Source organism: Hemitrygon akajei, chromosome 6 (assembly GCF_048418815.1).
Source record: "Hemitrygon akajei chromosome 6, sHemAka1.3, whole genome shotgun sequence".
Classification (NCBI taxonomy): domain Eukaryota; kingdom Metazoa; phylum Chordata; class Chondrichthyes; order Myliobatiformes; family Dasyatidae; genus Hemitrygon; species Hemitrygon akajei.
In genome coordinates this window covers 115,222,112-115,239,871 of record NC_133129.1, presented here as the reverse complement: position 1 = coordinate 115,239,871, position 17,760 = coordinate 115,222,112, and the positions used below count along the sequence as shown (strand labels likewise).

Genomic DNA, 17,760 nt, shown 5'->3' with positions numbered 1-17,760 from the left:
ACACAAAATGCTGGAGGAACTCACAAGTCAGGCAGCATCCATTGAGGGGAATACACATTTGACATTTGGGACTGAGGCTACATGAGGACTGGAAGTCTCCAAACAAATGGCATAAACATTGATTTCTTTAACTTCTGCCACCTTCCCCTTCTTCCTTTCTCCTTTCCCCATTCTGGTTCCCCTCTCAGTGCTTTTCTTTTCCTTTCTGCCCATCTCTTCCCTCTGGTACCCCTCCTTCATCCCTTCCCTTTCTTTCATGGTCCACTGCCCTCTCCTATGTTCCTCCTTCAGCCCTTTACCACTATCACCTATCACCTCCCAGCTTTTTACTTCATTCCTCCTACCCTGACCGGCCACCTTCCCCCTCATCCCACCAATTACCTACCAGCCTGTACTCCCCCCACCTGTCCTCTTCCTTTCCAGTCCTAATGAAGGACCTAGGCCCAAACAGCAATCCACTCCAGGAAAGCTCGACTAGCTGAGTTCCTCCAGCATTTTGTGTGACCAGACCCAATATTCTGTGGTACAAAGTGATATAGGAATGGGAATTTGAAGGTCAGAAAGTCCAGAGGTAGAGCAATTCCAAACACATAACTAAATTCTGTAGTAGAGCAGAGCTTTTGCAGTAAGAATGCATCCCAACATCACTGTTACAGACAATATCAGGAGGGGAAGTTGCAACCTCTGAAATATATACAGAAAATTGGTCAAGTTACCAGTAACAAACCAGAAAACTGTTGAATCTACAAAGTAGAATGACAGATCTTTGCTTAATCTGAAGTAATGCAATTATTCATTCTATTTAAAGAAAAGACTCTGAGGGAGACCTTTCAGGTATATGGAGGTATGTTTACTCCATGTATAATCTATGCTGTTGCTGTCCTGAAAGCACTTGATGGGACGGTTTAACCATATAACAATTACAGAATGGAAACAAGCCATCTCGGCCCTTCTAGCTTGTGCTGAACGCTTACTCTCACCTAGTCCCACCTACCTGCACTCAGCCCATAACCCTCCATTCCTTTCCTGTCCATATACCTATCCAATTTTTTTTAAATGACAAAATCGAGCCTGCCTCTACCACTTCTACTGGAAGCTCGTTCCACACAGCTACCACTCTCTGAGTAAAGAAGTTTCCCCTCGTGTTATCCCTAAACTTTTGCCCCTTAACTCTCAACTCATGTCCTCTCGTTTGAATCTCCCCTACTCTCAATGGAAAAAGCCTATCCACGTCAACTTTATCTATCCCCCTCATAATTTTAAATACCTCTATCAAGGTTTAGAGGATGGATCCGTCCTAAATGGTTCATAACCTGTGCTGTAGCTGTCCGGATAGCTTTATTCATTGCCAAATTTTGCTGTTCTTGATCATGGAATATCCAATAAGAATTAAGAGGGTAGAGTTTGTTTATATCAAATTGAGCTGTAGTTTCTAATGGATGTGTTAATTTCTCCAAATGGCAGAGAAGTGGCAATATTTCGAATTGCAATGGAGGGAAAATATTGTGGACAGTGATGAGGATGGCTAATGAAGAAAGAGTGAAAGAGTGAAGTATGGGGAGACAGTATGTGGACAGAGTAGGGAGAATGGGGGAAGAATAGGGGAGAATGTGGAGACAGTGAATAAGAGAGTAGGGAGAATGGGGGAAGAGTAGGGGAGAATGTGAAGACAGTGATAAGAGAGTAGAAAGAATGGGGAAGAGTAGGGGAGAATGTGGAGACAGTGATAAGAGAGTAGGGAGAATGGGGAAGAATAGGGGAGAATGTGGAGACAGTGATAAGAGAGTAGGGAGAATGGGGAAGAATAGGGGAGAATGTGAAGACAGTGATAAGAGAGTAGGGAGAATGGGGAAGAATAGGGGAGAATGTGGAGACAGTGATAAGAGAGTAGGGAGAATGGGGAAGAATAGGGGAGAATGTGGAGACAGTGATAAGAGAGTAGGGAGAATGGGGAAGAATAGGGGAGAATGTGGAGACAGTGATAAGAGAGTAGGGAGAATGGGGAAGAGTAGGGGAGAATGTGGAGACAGTGATAAGAGAGTAGGGAGAATGGGGAAGAATAGGGGAGAATGTGGAGACAGTGATAAGAGAGTAGGGAGAATGGGGAAGAATAGGGGAGAATGTGAAGACAGTGATAAGAGAGTAGGGAGAATGGGGAAGAATAGGGGAGAATGTGGAGACAGTGATAAGAGAGTAGGGAGAATGGGGAAGAATAGGGGAGAATGTGAAGACAGTGATAAGAGAGTAGGGAGAATGGGGAAGAATAGGGGAGAATGTGGAGACAGTGATAAGAGAGTAGGGAGAATGGGGAAGAATAGGGGAGAATGTGGAGACAGTGATAAGAGAGTAGGGAGAATGGGGGAAGAATGGGGAGAATATAGAGAAGATGGAGGGTCTGGGAGGAGAATGGCGAATGAGGGAGAGAATGAACAATGCTGACTGATGCAAGACAAGCATCTGTCAAGAACACAACATCACATATCACTGTTATATTACCTACTGCATCTGGAATAAAGAAACTGTATCCCAGCAAACTGTAGTGAAGGACAGAGGGAATGAGGCCTTTTAAACCTGCATAACTCCAGTCAGACTGTCGAGGTACCATTCGAACAAACATTGGCAAGTGGGCAGACCTAGAGTACACAAGACAGAAGCATTAAATGAGCAACCCTGTCACATTCTTAATTAAATAAACCTAAAATTAAATTAAGTTAAATCACATGATAATTTAAGGGGGAAGGAGGGGGAGGGGCAGGCCGGGACCGGAGGTGGTGGGGTGGGCCAGGATCAAAGTTGGGGGAGGTGCAGAACATGACCAGGGGTGGGGAGGCGTGCTGGGACCAGAGTGGGGAGCAGACCAGAGTGGATGGGGGCAGGGCCAGGACCAGAGTGGGGGTGCGAGTCGGGATCACAGTGGGGGGGGGGGGGCAGGATCAGAGTGGGGGGGGCGGGGGAAGGACGGGACTGAAGGAGCAGGCCAGGAGCAGAGTGGAGGATTGCTGTGTAAATGGTCAGAGAGAATAAGAGTTGAGGGTTATTGGCAACAGAAAGAAATGGAGCAGGACAGAGACTCAAAAGAGAAAAGGAGGGGGTAGAGAGAGAATGCTGCAAACATTAAGATGAGATTATTAGATATGCATAGCTATAACAGAAATAAGTTTTATTCTGTGAGTTACATTGGAAATGGGGAATTGTACTGCTGCAGAGGGAAATAGAGGTAGAGAGATATGGAATTACTGGGTGAAGAGAGGCTGCTATACACACAAGGGCAAAGTAGGAGAGATTTGCATACAGCAAGATTGAGTGGGAGATTACATTGATATATTATAGAGAACAACTGACTTGTATGTGGACTCAGAAATAGAGATCTCTTAGCATCCTAGCTGGTATCTCAACCAAATCCAGAATGAAAACCAACTTCCCAATGTTATTTGCAGAAGAGTATTGTATTATAGATGGCTGTTACATTTATTATCTTCCCTTTGTCAACACACCATCCATGTTAAACCATCTGTGAGGAGCAGCAGGCCACTATAGAAAAGCACACCCTTCTTTTCAGTGGGCAATATTTACCCTCACATGACTTTCATCGGCAAGGACTGGAAGACAAGGTGGTGTAGTCCTCTTATGTGACAGTCTCCATCTGAAGTGCTGCGTCAGATTTAGATTCTGAGCCTTCCATTTCTCTGGTTACTCTTTGTCCAGTCCCAATTCTCTCTGATCTCCTCTCTCTCATCCAGTTTATTCTTGGTCAGTAGTGCCCAGCTCCCAGTGCACCTTCTTCACACCTCTCAGCCCATGTTACACTCCTTGCAGTTCAAGTTTCACTCAGACTGCAGTCTGTTTATTCTTAAGACATTCAGTGTAGATACACTTAGCTACAATCACACTACAGTGCAGGCAACCATCTACATCAATCCAGTTACTCTCTCTGTGTTACAAGTTAACTGAGAACAACACAGTTACTTTCAGGTCGCACTCCCTTGTTTCAATCACTCCAAGTTACAATTTGGGTTAATCATAGTCTCAGTTCCCTGTTTGTGTTACCACTGACATGGTTACCCTTAGTGCTAGTCCTGCTTGTTGTCAACCCTCATTCCAGACTACCGTACTCACAAGACTACACCCATATAGTTAATTACACAGCACAGACACATGTCCATCAGCCCAACTTATCCAGCTGAGCTAGTCCCAATCAAAATTCAAAATAAATGTATTATCAAAGTACATTTACCATTTATTATACAACACTGAGAATTATTTTCTTCTGGGTACATTCAATAAATCCAATAACCATAACAGAATCAATGAAAAACCGCATCAACTGGGCAGACAACCAGTGTGCAAAAGCCAATAAACTGTGCAAATAAAAAAAGAAAGAAAGAATAATAATAAATAAATAAACAATCAATATTGGGAACATGAGATGACAAGTCCTTAGAAGTGAATCCATAGGTTATGGGAACATTTCAATGATGGGGCAAGCGATGTTGAGTGAAGCTATCCCTTCCATTTAAAGAGCCTGATTGTTGAGGGGTAGTAACTGTCCCTGAACCTGATAATGAGAGTCCTGAGGCTCCTGTACCTTCTTCCTTGCTTGTGCTTGGGCTATACTCCTCTAATGCATTCATATTCAAGTATTGTACGTGTATAAATGTATTTTAAACATTGTAATTGCACCACCTCTATAACTTCCTCTAGCAGCTCATTCCACATACCCATCATGGACTGTGTGAAAAGTGTGCCTTGATGGCCTCTTAAATCTTTTCTTTTTCATGCCCCCTAGTTTTAGACTCCTCTGTCCTGTGGGGGGAAAATCTGTGACCATTCACCTTATCTACACCCCTCATGGTTTTATAAACTTCTGTAAGGTCAACATGCAGCCTTTTTAGCTCCATGGAAAAAAGTTCAAGCATTTCCTTATAAATTCAAGCCCAGGCTGCCCTTATAATTCAAGCTCTCCAGTTCTGATAATATTCTCCTAAATCTTTTCTGCATCCTTTCCAGTTTAATGAAATCCTTCCAATAACTTGGTACCAGAACTACCCACAAAACTCCGTGTGGCCTCAGCAAAGACTAGTATAATTCTAGCATGATGTGTCTGAGACCCCTGTGTTCAATGCCCTGACTGACAAAGTTAAAAGTGCCAAACACCTTCTTCACAACCCTTTCAAACTGTGTCTCCACTTTCAATATACTATGTTTGCTGTATCCCTAGATCTCTCTGTTCTACAACACACTCCAGGATCCTACTTTGTGTCCCACCCTAGTTTAACTTGTCAGACATGACTACAGTCATTCTATACCCATAGTTTTGGTTAAACTTTGTCCTATTCTTGTGTATTCTTGTATGGTCTAACATACCTAGTAGCAGCTGATATAATTGTTGCATTTCCCAGCTCCTCTGCCAGCAGTGCGAACTGGTTGACGTATTCATCTCCACAGAGTCGGCAGGAATGATACTGTGCCTGTCTCATGTAGGGGCTTCCCACTCCAACTTCCAGACTGATATAGTTGATCTTCATTCTTCTCTGCAGGCTGCGCACCTGCTCAATGAACCAGTCCTTTGCCTCCTCATTGCTGATGTTCAACTTCACCGCAAACCTCCCCCTCCACTTCATCAGGATGGGCCCCTGGGCAAAACAAGGACAGAGTGATTTGGACCTGTACACAGAGTGTCACTATACAAATCCACCAGGTTATCCTGTACACAGAGTGTCACTCTACAAATTCTAACAGTCACATGAAAGAGTGATTTCGACCTGTACAAAGATTGTCACTCTACAGGTGTCACAGGTGAATTTGTAGAGTGACACTCCGTGTACAGGCCAAAATCACTCTTTCACAGACTGTTAGAATATGTATAGTGACACTCTGTGTACAGGGGACCCTGGGAATTTGTATAGTGACACACTGTGTACAGGAGCCCCTGTACACAGAGTGTCTGAACAAATTCACCAGGGACCCATGTACACAATGCGTCACTCTACAAAGGGAATATTTCCCATGCCCATATAGGCAATTTTGGCTGATAACAAGGGTACATAAATACTATTGATAACCTTGGGTGAAATGGACTCTAAAAATATGGAAAACTATTATAAAAGAATATAAACTAGCGGGAGATATTGCAGTTCTTAAGTGGTGTGAATATGACTCGGATTTTACGCCAAATAAACTGGTTGCTAGATTTAAGGACTGGACAGCTAAAGGAAGAAAAGTTCTTTGCAATATAATGAAAGAAGGAACACTGTTCAGTTTTGAAATGCTTAAAGAGAAATACATTAGAAAAACAAGACTTTTATCAGTATTTACAGATGCAACGGTATGTTAATAAGATGGTTAAAAATGTAACCAAGGCAAGAACATGTTTGATAGAGCTATTTAGAAAAGCATATAATTCAGATAACAGTAGTAGAAGCATTTCAAGCGAGTATAAGGGTTTGTCAAATCTTAAAACACATTCAACTTCATACACTAAAACAAAATGGGAGAAGGAAGGAGGGATAATTATATCTGACGAAGAATGGACAATAATATGGAGGTGCCAATGGAAGTGTACCAGTTCACAGAAATGGAGGGAGTTTGGATGGAAAAGCTTGATATTTTATTACACCCTCTCAGAAGTCCCATTATGACAGTAACTCCCTATTTGCTGGAGAAATTGTGGAAATCAAAATGCAAACCATTATCATATTTTCTGGGAATGCTCAGAAATGGAGACATCTTTAAATGTGAAATACACTTAGAAAGTAAGACCATATATTTTGGGTATATACCTCAAGAATGGTTGAAAAGAGATAAATATTTTTTGAATATACTGCTGGTGGCTGGTAAAAACTCTTACTAGGAAACGGTTATCACAGGAGAGCCCAACTTTAAATGCATGGATGGAAAATACAATAGACATTTACAAATTGGAGAAGATAACAGCATCTATTAATCATAAGCTGGAAAAATTGGATTCATACTGAGAAAAATGATTTCATTACATAACACCTCATAGGCCTGATTTTATCCTCACAAATCAATGAATATGTTGTAAAAAAAAAATCACTCCCTACTTGTACATAGTTTCTCCTTTCATTTGTCCTTTCTTTCCTCTCTTTTCTATACGTGAATACCTCAGATAAATATTATGTGGAGATTTTGGCACCTATGACAATATCATATATATGTACAATATCTGAAATACATCTTATAGAAATGTTTGTTTGATGATGAACTTCCATAAAAACTAAATTACACAAAAAAAACAAATTTGCGAGGGAAGCCTGAAAACAGAGTGTTGCTATACAAAATCATGAAGGAAACCTGTACACAGAGTGTAACTATACAAATTCTAACAGACAGTGAAAGAGTTATTTGGAACTGTACACAGAATGTGACTAGACAAATTCAGCAGGGACCACTGTACACACAGTTACTATACAAGTTCACCAGGAACCCCTATACACAGTGTGTCACTATACAAATTCACCAGAGACCCCTGTACAGAGAGTGTCACTATACAAATTCACCACAGACCCCTGTACAGAGAGTGTCACTATACAAATTCACCAGGAACCCCTATACACAGTGTGTCACTATACAAATTCACCAGAGACCCCTGTACAGAGAGTGTCACTATACAAATTCACCAGAGACCCCTGTACAGAGAGTGTCACTATACAAATTCACCAGGAACCCCTATACACAGTGTGTCAGTCTACAAATTCACCAGTGACACCTGTACACAGGGAGTCACTCCACAAATTCACCAGAGACCCCTGTACAGAGAGTGTCACTATACAAATTCACCAGAGACCCCTGTACAGAGAGTGTCACTACACAAATTCACCAGAGACCCCTGTACAGAGAGTGTCACTATACAAATTCACCAGGAACCCCTATACACAGTGTGTCAGTCTACAAATTCACCAGTGACACCTGTACACAGGGAGTCACTCCACAAATTCACCAGAGACCCCTGTACACAGAGTATCTTTCCCAAACTTCACCAGGGACTCCTGTAGACATATTGCCACTACACAAATTCACCCGGGACCCCTGTAGACTGTGCATCACTATACATATTCGAACAATCAGTGAAAGACTGAGTGATTTGTACCTGTGCAGAGTGTCACTATACAAACTTATGATGGGCACCTGTGCACACTGTCACTATACAAACTCACCAGAGACCTTTGTACACAGAGTGACACTATACAAATTCATGATGCCAGCCTGAAAACAAGAATGTCACTATACAAATTCATGAGCAGCACCTGTACACAGAACATCATTGTACATATTCTGTCAATGAAAGAGTGATTTGGACATCTACACACAGTGCCACTATACACCAGGAACCCCTGTCCACAGAGTGTCAATCCACAAATTCACCAGTTTCCCCTGTACACAGAGAGTCATTCCACAGATTCACCAGGGACGCCTGTACACACTATGTCACTATACAAATTCACCAGAGACACCTATACACAAAGTGTCACTCTACAAATTCACCAGGGACCCCTGTACACAGTGTGTCACTCCACAAATTAAACAGCGACCCCTGTACACAATGTAGCACTATACAAATTCACCAGGGACACCTATACACAAAGTGTCACTCACAAAATTCATCAGGGACCCCTGTAGACAGATTGCCATTCCACAAATTCACCAGGAAACCCTGTACACAGTGTGTCACTCCTCAAATTCACCAGCAACCCATGCACACAGAGTGTCACTCCCAAAATTCACTCGAGACCAGTGTACACAGAGTCTTGCTTGGCACCCCTATATACAGAGAGTCATTCTACAAATTCACCAGGGACACAGGCACACAGTATCACTCCATAAATTCACTAGGGATAACTGTACACACTGTGTCACTATACAAATTAACCAGAGACCCCTATACACAGAGAGTCACTACAAATTCACCAGGGACACCTGTACAAAGAGTGTCCCTCCCAAAATTCATCAGGGTCCCCTGTACACAGAGTGTCACTCCACAAACTCACCAGAGACCCATACACACAATGTGTCACATTACAAGTTCACCAGGGACCCCTGTACACAGAGCGTCACTGTAGAAATTCACCAGAGACCCCTATACATAGAATGTCACTCTACAAATTCACCAGAGACCCCCATACACAGAGTGTCACTCCACAAGTTCACCAATCAACCCTGTATACAGACTGTCACTCGATAAATTCATCAGGGACCATTGTACACAGAGTGTCATTTCCAAAATTCACCAGGGACCACAGGTGACAGATAGTCACTCTACAAATTCACCAGAGACCCCTTTACACAGAGTGTAATTCTACAAATTTACCAAGGGCCCCTCTACACAAAACATCACTATACATATTCTAACAGTAAATGAAAGAGTGATTTGGACATGTATACAGAATGTCACTAACCCAGAACCCCTGTACACAGAGTGTCACACTACAAATTCACCAGGGCCCCTGTTCACAGAGTGTCACTCTACAAATACAGCAGAGACCCCTATATACAGAGTGTCACTGCGTGTATTCAAACATTCAGTGAAAGAGTGATTTTGAAAGGCTGTCACTATACAAATTTACAAGGGACCACTCTATGCAGAGTGTCACTCCACAAATTCATGAGGGAACCCTGGACATGGAGTGCACTCCACAAATTAACCATGGACTCTAGTACAGAATATGTCACTATACAAACTCATCAAGGACCCCTATACACAGAGTGTCAATCTACAAAATCACTGGGGATCACTGTACCCAGAGTGTTACTCCTCAAATTCACCAGGAACCCTGTAAACAGAATGTCACTCCACAAATTCACAGGCACCTTTGTACACAGAGTGTCACTCCACAGATTTACCAGGGACCACTATACATAGAACATAGAATAGTACAGCACATTACAGGTCCCTCGGCCCACAATGTTGTTCCGACCCTCAAACCCTGCCTCACATATGACCCCCCCCACCTTAAATTCCTCCATGTACCCGTCTAGTAGTCTCTTAAACTTCACTAGTGTATCTGCCTCCACCACTGACTCAGGCAGTGCATTCACACACCAACCACTCTCTGAGTGAAAAACCTTCCTCTAATATCCCCCTTGAACTTCCCTCCCCTTACCTTAAAGCCATGTCCTCTTGTACCGAGCAGTGGTGCCCTGCAGAAGAGGCGCTGGCTGTCCACTCTATCTATTCCTCTTAATATCTTATACACCTCTATCATGTCTCCTCTCATCCTCCTTCTCTCCAAAGAGTAAAGCCCTAGCTCCCTTAATCTCCCTTAATTCATACTCTCTAAATCAGGCAGCATCCTGGTAAATCTCTTCTGTACCCTTTCCAATGCTTCCACATCCTTCCTATAGTGAGGTGACCAGAAATGGACACAGTACTGCAAGTGTGGCCTAACCAGAGTTTTACAGAGCTGCATCATTACATCGCGTCTCTTAAACTCTATCCCTCGACTTATGAAAGCTAACACCCCATAAGCTTTCTTAACTACCCTATCTACCTCTGAGGCAACTTTCAGGGATCTGCGGACATGTACCCCCAGATCTCTCTGCTCCTCCACACTACCAAGTATCCTGCCATTTACTTTGCACTCTGCCTTGGAGTTTGTCCTTCCAAAGTGTACCACCTCACACTTCTCCTGGTTGAACTCCATGCGTCACTTCTCAGCCCACTTCTGCATCCTATCAATGTCTCTCTGCAATCTTCGACAATCCTCCACACTATCTACACCACCACCAACCTTTGTGTCGTCTGCAAACTTGCCAACCCACCCTTCTACCCCCATATCCAGGTTGTTAATAAAAATCACGAAAAGTAGAGGTCCCAGAACAGATCCTTGTGGGACACCACTAGTCACAACCCTCCAATCTGAATGTTCTCTCTCCACCACGACCCTCTGCCTTCTGCAGGCAAGCAAATTCTGAATCCACCTGGCCAAACTTCCCTGGATCCCATGCCTTCTGACTTTCTGAATAAGCCTACCGTGTGGAACCTTGTCAAATGCCTTACTAAAATCCATGTAGATCACATCCACTGCACTACCCTCATCTATATGCCTGGTCACCTCCTCAAAGGACTCTATCAGGCTTGTTAGACACGATCTGCCCTTCACAAAGCCATGCTGACTGTCCCTGATCAGACCATGATTCTCTAAATGCCCATAGATCCTATCTCTAAGAATCTTTTCCAACAGCTTTCCCACCAGAGACATAAGGCTCACTGGTCTATAATTACCCAGACTATCCCTACTACCTTTTTTGAACAAGGGGACAACATTCGCCTCCCTCCAATCCTCCGGTACCACTCCCGTGGACAACGAGGACATAAACATCCTAGCCAGAGGCTCAGCAATCTCTTCCCTCGCCTCATGGAGCAGCCTGGGGAATATTCCGCCAGACCCCGGGGACTTAACCGTCCTAATGTATTTTAACAACTCCAACACCTTCTCTCCCTTAATCTCAACATGCTCCAGAACATCAACCTCACTCATGTTGTCCTCACTGTCATCAAGTTCCCTCTCATTGGTGAATACCGAAGAGAAGTATTCATTGAGGACTTTGCTCACTTCCACAGCCTCCAGGCACATCTTCCCACTTTTATCTCTAATTGGTCCTACCTTCATTCCTGTCATCCTTTTGTTCTTCACATAATTGAAGAATGCCTTGGGGTTTTCCTTTACCCTGCTCGCCAAGGCCTTCTCATGCCCCTTTCTTGCTCTTCTCAGCCCCTTCTTAAGCTCCTTTCTTGCTACCCTATATTCCTCAGTAAACCCATCTGGTCCTTGCTTCCTAAACCTCATGTATGCTGCCTTCTTCCACCTGACTAGATTTTCCACTTCACTTGTCACCCATGGTTCCTTCACCCTACCATTCTTTATCTTCCTCACCGGGACAAATTTATCCCTAACATTCTGCAAGAGATCCTTAAACATCGACCATATGTCCACAGTACATTTCCCTGCAAAAGCATCATCGCAATTCACACCCGTAAGTTCTAGCCTTATAGCCTCATAATTTGCCCTTCCCCAATTAAAAAATTTCCTGTCCTCTCTGATTCTATCCTTTTCCATGATAATGCTAAAGGCCAGGGAGCGGTGATCACTATCCCCCAGATGCTCACCCACTGAGAGATCTATGACCTGACCCAGTTTGTCACCTAATACTAGATCTAGTATGGCATTCCCCCAGTCGGGGAACCATGGACTCTAGTACAGAATATGTCACTATACAAATTCACCAAGGACCCCTATATACAGAGTGTCAATCTACAAATTCACTGGGGATCACTATACCCAGAGTGTTACTCCTCAAATTCACCAGGGACCCCTATATACAGAGTGTCAGTACATGTATTTAAACATTCAGTGAAAGAGCAATTTCGACCTGCAGAAAGACTGTCACTATACAAATTCACCATGGACCCCGGAACACAGAGTGTCACTATACAAATTCACCAGGGACCCCTGTGCACAGAGAGTCACAATTTATTTCTAACATTCAGTGAAAGAGTAATTTCGACCTCTACACAGAATGCCACTCCACAAATTCACCAGGGACCCCTGTGCAAAGATTCTCACTACACAAATTCACCACAGACTCCTGTACAAAGTGGGTCACTACAAATATTCTAACTGTGAAAGAGTGATTACCACCTGTACATAGAGTGCCACTACACAAATTCACCTGGGACCCCTGTACATACAGTGTCACTCTACAAATTCACCAGAGACAACTGTACACAGAGAGTCATTCCAGAATTTCATCAGGGACCCCTGTATACAGAGTGTCACTCCACAAATTCATGAGGGAACCCTAGACATGGAGTGCACTCCACAAATTAACCATGGACTCTAGTACAGAATATGTCACTATACAAATTCACCAAGGACCCCTATACACAGAGTGTCAATCTACAAAATCACTGGGGATCACTGTACCCAGAGTGTTACTCCACAAATTCACCAGGAACCCCTGTACACAGTGTAACTCTGCAAATTCACCAGTTTCCCCTGTACACAGAGTGTCACTCTACAAATTAAACAGCAACCCCTGTACACAAAGTAGCACTATACAAATTCACCAGAGACACCTATACACAATGTGTCACTACAAATTCACCAGGAACCCTGTATACAGAATGTCACTCCACAAATTCACAGCCACGCTTGTACACAGAGTGTCACAACATAAATTCACCAGGGAGCCCTGTACACAGAATGTCACTCCACAAATTCACAGCCACACTTGTACACAGAGTGTCACACCATAAATTCACCAGGGAGCCCTGTACACAGAATGTCACTCCACAAATTCACTGGCACCCTTGTACAAAGAGTGTCACTCCATAAATTCACTTAGGGACCCATGTACATAGATTGTCACGAGACAATTTCACCAGGGAGCCCTGTACACAGAGCATCACTATACATATTCTAACAGTCAATGTAAGAGTGATTTGGACGTGTATACCAAGTGTCACTATACAAATTCACCTGGGATCGCTATACACAAAGTGTCACTCTACCAATTCCCCAGGGACCCGTGCACACTGAAGGTCACTGCACATGTTCTAACAGTTAGTGGAAGAGTAATTTTGACAGATACATAGCGTGCCACTACACAAATTCACCTGGGACACAGAAACATAGAAAATAGGTGCAGGAGTAGGCCAATCGGCCCTTCGAGCCTGCACCGCCATTCAGTATGATCATGGCTGATCATCCAACTCAAAACCCTGTACCTGCTTTCTCTCCATACCACCTGATCCCTTTAGCCACAAGGGCCATATCTAAAATCCTCTTAAATATAGCCAATGAACCGGCCTCAACTGTTTCCTGTGGCAGAGAATTCCACAGATTCACCACTCTCTGTGTGAAGAAGTTTTTCCTCATCTCGGTCCTAAAAGGCTTCCCCTTTATCCTTACACTGTGACCCCTCGTTCTGGACTTCTCCAACATCGGAAATAATCTTCCTGCATCTAGCCTGTCCAATCCCTTTAGAATTTTATACGTTTCAATAAGATCCCCCCTCAATCTTCTAAATTCCAGCGAGTATAAGCCTAGTCGATCCAGTCTTTCTTCATATGAAAGTCCTGCCATCCCAGGAATCAATCTGGTGAACCTTCTTTGTACTCCCTCTATGGCAAGAATGTCTTTCCTCAGATTAGGGGACCAAAACTGCACACAATACTCTAGGTGCGGTCTCACCAACGCCTTGTATAACTGCAGTAGAACCTCCCAGCTCCTGTACTCAAATCCTTTTGCTATGAATGCCAATGTGTTGCCCTTAAGGCATTCGTTTAGTTTATTATATTTTCGCTTTAGTAATTCTTTGTAATCATTTCCTAGTTAAAGTTATGGCTGTTGAAAGTAAATTCGTTGTCTGTAATATATTGCGGCATACGATGACGTCACACCTGGTTTCGCCGCGTCTTGTGGGAAAATACCGGTTTGGAGAAACGGGAAGGCGGGGGCTTGTGTGTGCAGGATCAGTGCGAGAAAAGTTTTCTTTGTACGCACTAGAAACATCATAGAAGCAACGCCGTAAGTTCATAAGATAATCGATATGTTGAAGTAAAAATGTTAACGCTGATTCTGTTAAAAGTAATGACGGTTGATAAAGTTTATGTTCTTTGTTATTTAAAGAGTTGCTGATAGTTTGTGTTGAAGTGTATTTAAAGCCAGTCGATGGCGTAGGTAGATTCTGACTGTATGTTGTACTTTAATGTAATATAGTTTGTAGTTTTACTTTTATAAGTATTTATGATGTAAATGCTATGCCAAGAAGGAAACAAATGCTGTATATATTTTGTATTGTTTTATCAACAGTTTTCACCATACGTTAATACGAAAGAGTGAACAGTAAACGGTTAATCTTACTGGGATCGCGCCTCAATGACTCCGGTTTAAACTTGGTGTTTAGTTCAGAGTTTTTACACCTGTGCGAGAACACTACAGTGAAAAGGCGGCATTACCTGGTGTTTCGACAAGTGGTACGATGGCCACGCGCTCAAGTGTCAAATCCTTGCCATCCAGTGCCAGGAGCAGTAGGGCATCAACAAATAAGATTGCCCACGCAAGAGCTAAAGCAGAAATCACCAAGGTGCGAGCATCATATGCTCAACAGGAAACAAAGCTGAAAATGGAAGCGGCTGCCAGAGAAGCCGAAAACCAGTTGGAAAAGGTAAGGAGAGAGTCAGAGTTAGAAGTGCTGACGCTACACCGAGAAGTCGAAGCTGCCAGGGTGGAAGCAGAAATATTAGAAAACGCTGAAGAAATGCACGTTCTGGAAGAAGTAAAATCTACTTCAGAAAAGACCAGATTGGAATGCACTAGCGCAGGGGTGGGCAAACTTTTTGACTTGTGGGCCACAAAGGGTTCTAAAATTTGACAGGGGGGCCAGACCAGGAGCAGATGGACGGAGTGTTTTGGTAATACACCTCATAAGAGAAAATAAAATATCATGGGATATGTAGAAAACATGTGCTTTAATTTCAATTGAAAATGAACAAATGCATTACAACAAAATATCTGTCTTTGAAGTCCCATGGTATTTAGCTATTTATTGAAATGACTTTTAAAACACTGAAAATTAAATGAATAAAATACAGCTTGTTTTAATAGTAACAGTTATTATTTTAAAGTACTGAAAATTCTGTTACCCTTCAAGATATTATCATCATCACTCTCCTCCTGACTGTCTTTATTTCAAAAACAGTAGGAGATGCAGGTCTACTTGTCCTGCTCCTTCTTATTCAATTGTCCCGTGCCAAAACTCAACAACGACCAGCACAAGGACAGAACAGTGACAGCGCGTCAGTATGCGGAGCGCATTATTTGATCTGGAGCGCATTTTTTATTTTGAGAACGTACGTGCACCTGCGCACTACTCATCACTTAACAGAAATGACATGTAACATGTAAGGCTTATTGAAAAAAATATTTTCAAATGCATTTTTTACATAACACAACGAAGAAACTTATTTTTAATTTCAGTGGGAACAGTGTTGTTGGTCTCCCTTTTTAGCCAGCGCATCAAAGTCTGGATTTAGTTTTGTTGTGGCGAAAATGCCAGAATTGCGGGGAAAAAAACGTTAACAAGGTTTATTAATATAATTTCATCAAGTTCTGCGGGCCGGATTAAAAAGCTTAACGGGCCGCATATGGCCCCCGGGCCGTAGTTTGCCCATGCCTGCACTAGCGACTACATCCGATCTCCAATGGACCTGAAGATTCGTTCTTCCTCTCCATACTTATATGCTAACGTCCCATATCATGAGGAGTCAAAGAGAAGTCCAATTGCATCACATCCACTGAGGAAGATAATTTACCCTTGCAAATTCACGACAAATTCAAAAATGAAAGGGCTGATGACAAATACTTCTCGACACCAAACTTACCAGATTTGGCGAGAGAAGAGGTAAAGGCTGAATTCAGAACAGCAAATCCCATAACAAACATACACCCTCAATCATATACCCCTCGACAAATTCCCCCAGCCAGTGTGCCACTTGCGGTTGAACCCATGGCACAGTATTCAGCACAACAAGATCTCGTCACTTCAGGACTATACCAGTTTGACGATAAGCCTGAAAATTACCATGCATGGTACTCCTCATTCACCAATGCTATCAGTGGAGCCCACCTCGAAGCAACTCAAGAGTTGGATCTTATGACAAAATGGCTGGGAAAAGAATCATGCGAACAGGTGAGACACATATGTTCACTGTACATCAACAACCCCAAGCTAGCCATACGCAAAGCATGGGAGAGACTTTGGGAGTGCTATGCGGCCCCTGAAATTATTGAAACGGCACTATTTCGACGGCTGGAAAATTTTCCTAGGGTGTCAGCTGAGGACCACACTAAGCTTAGAGAGCTCGGAGATCTACTCATGGAGATTGACGGCGCTAAAGAAGACGGTGTGGCGACCCACTTTCTGTGCAGACGAACCGGCTCACAAATAGCCAGCGCGCAGGGAGAGACTTTGGTAATGCACCTCTGACGTCATTTCTGCCCGGAGAGAGCAGGCGCTAGGGATTAAATGCCAGCGCCGCGAAGTTTGAATAAACTAGTCTCAAAACGACTTACTGACTGCGTGTCGTTGTCTCTAGCTCTGTATGTAGTACATCGCTACATTGGTGACCCCGACGGTCCAAACGGGATTTGGACCAAAGATGACCAACTCTTCATCTGTTCACGCAGTTTCGCTAAAACTGCTGACTATCTGGATGCTGCGACCACACGTGTGGTTTAGCCAAGCAGAAGCCCAGTTCCAGATTCGGCAGATATCTTCTGATTCCACACGTTACTATCACGTGGTGAGTGTCCTTGACCAGGAGACGGCCGCCCAGGTTGCGGATTTCATACAGTCGCCCCGGGAAGAAGGCAAATATGAAGCATTCAAAGCACTGCTCATTGGGACCTTTGGCCTCTCACGGCATGAGCGGGGTGCCCGCCTGCTTCACCTGGACAGTTTGGGAGACAGACTGCCATCAGCATTGATGAACGAGATGCTGGCCCTGGCTGACGGACACAAGCCCTGCCTCATGTTCAAGCAAGTGTTCCTAGAGCAACTGCCCGAGGACATACACCTGCTGCTGGCTGACGCAGATTACAGCGACCCCCAGAAGGTGACGGCTCGGGCAGACGTACTGTGGAAAGCTGAGAGGGAGAGCGTGGCGTCCTTTGGTCAGATTACCAGGCCATGCGCCCAACAGCAGACCAGACCAGGCCCGGCAGGGGGGCCAACACA

The 17,760-nt window shown here is 43.6% G+C and overlaps 1 protein-coding gene across 8 annotated transcripts in view; it reads right to left on the bottom strand.

The window, feature by feature from the left end:
• Window positions 1-17,760, bottom strand: part of LOC140729395 (SITS-binding protein) — a 181,461-nt gene that overhangs the window by 44,482 nt on the left and 119,219 nt on the right. For 6 of the 8 annotated variants that reach the window (XR_012099318.1, XM_073049081.1, XM_073049079.1 and 3 more), the window contains exons 6-7: window positions 5,365-5,633; window positions 2,497-2,633 (exon numbers count right to left, since the gene is read on the bottom strand). Coding sequence is in view for 5 of the 8 variants with exons in the window: in XM_073049081.1 (XP_072905182.1) it covers window positions 2,497-2,633; window positions 5,365-5,633 (406 nt within the window). In the remaining 3 variants the exon portion in view is untranslated. The remainder of the gene's footprint in view (window positions 1-2,496; window positions 2,634-5,364; window positions 5,634-17,760) is intronic. The other 2 variants (XR_012099319.1, XR_012099320.1) reach the window with 1 other exon arrangement.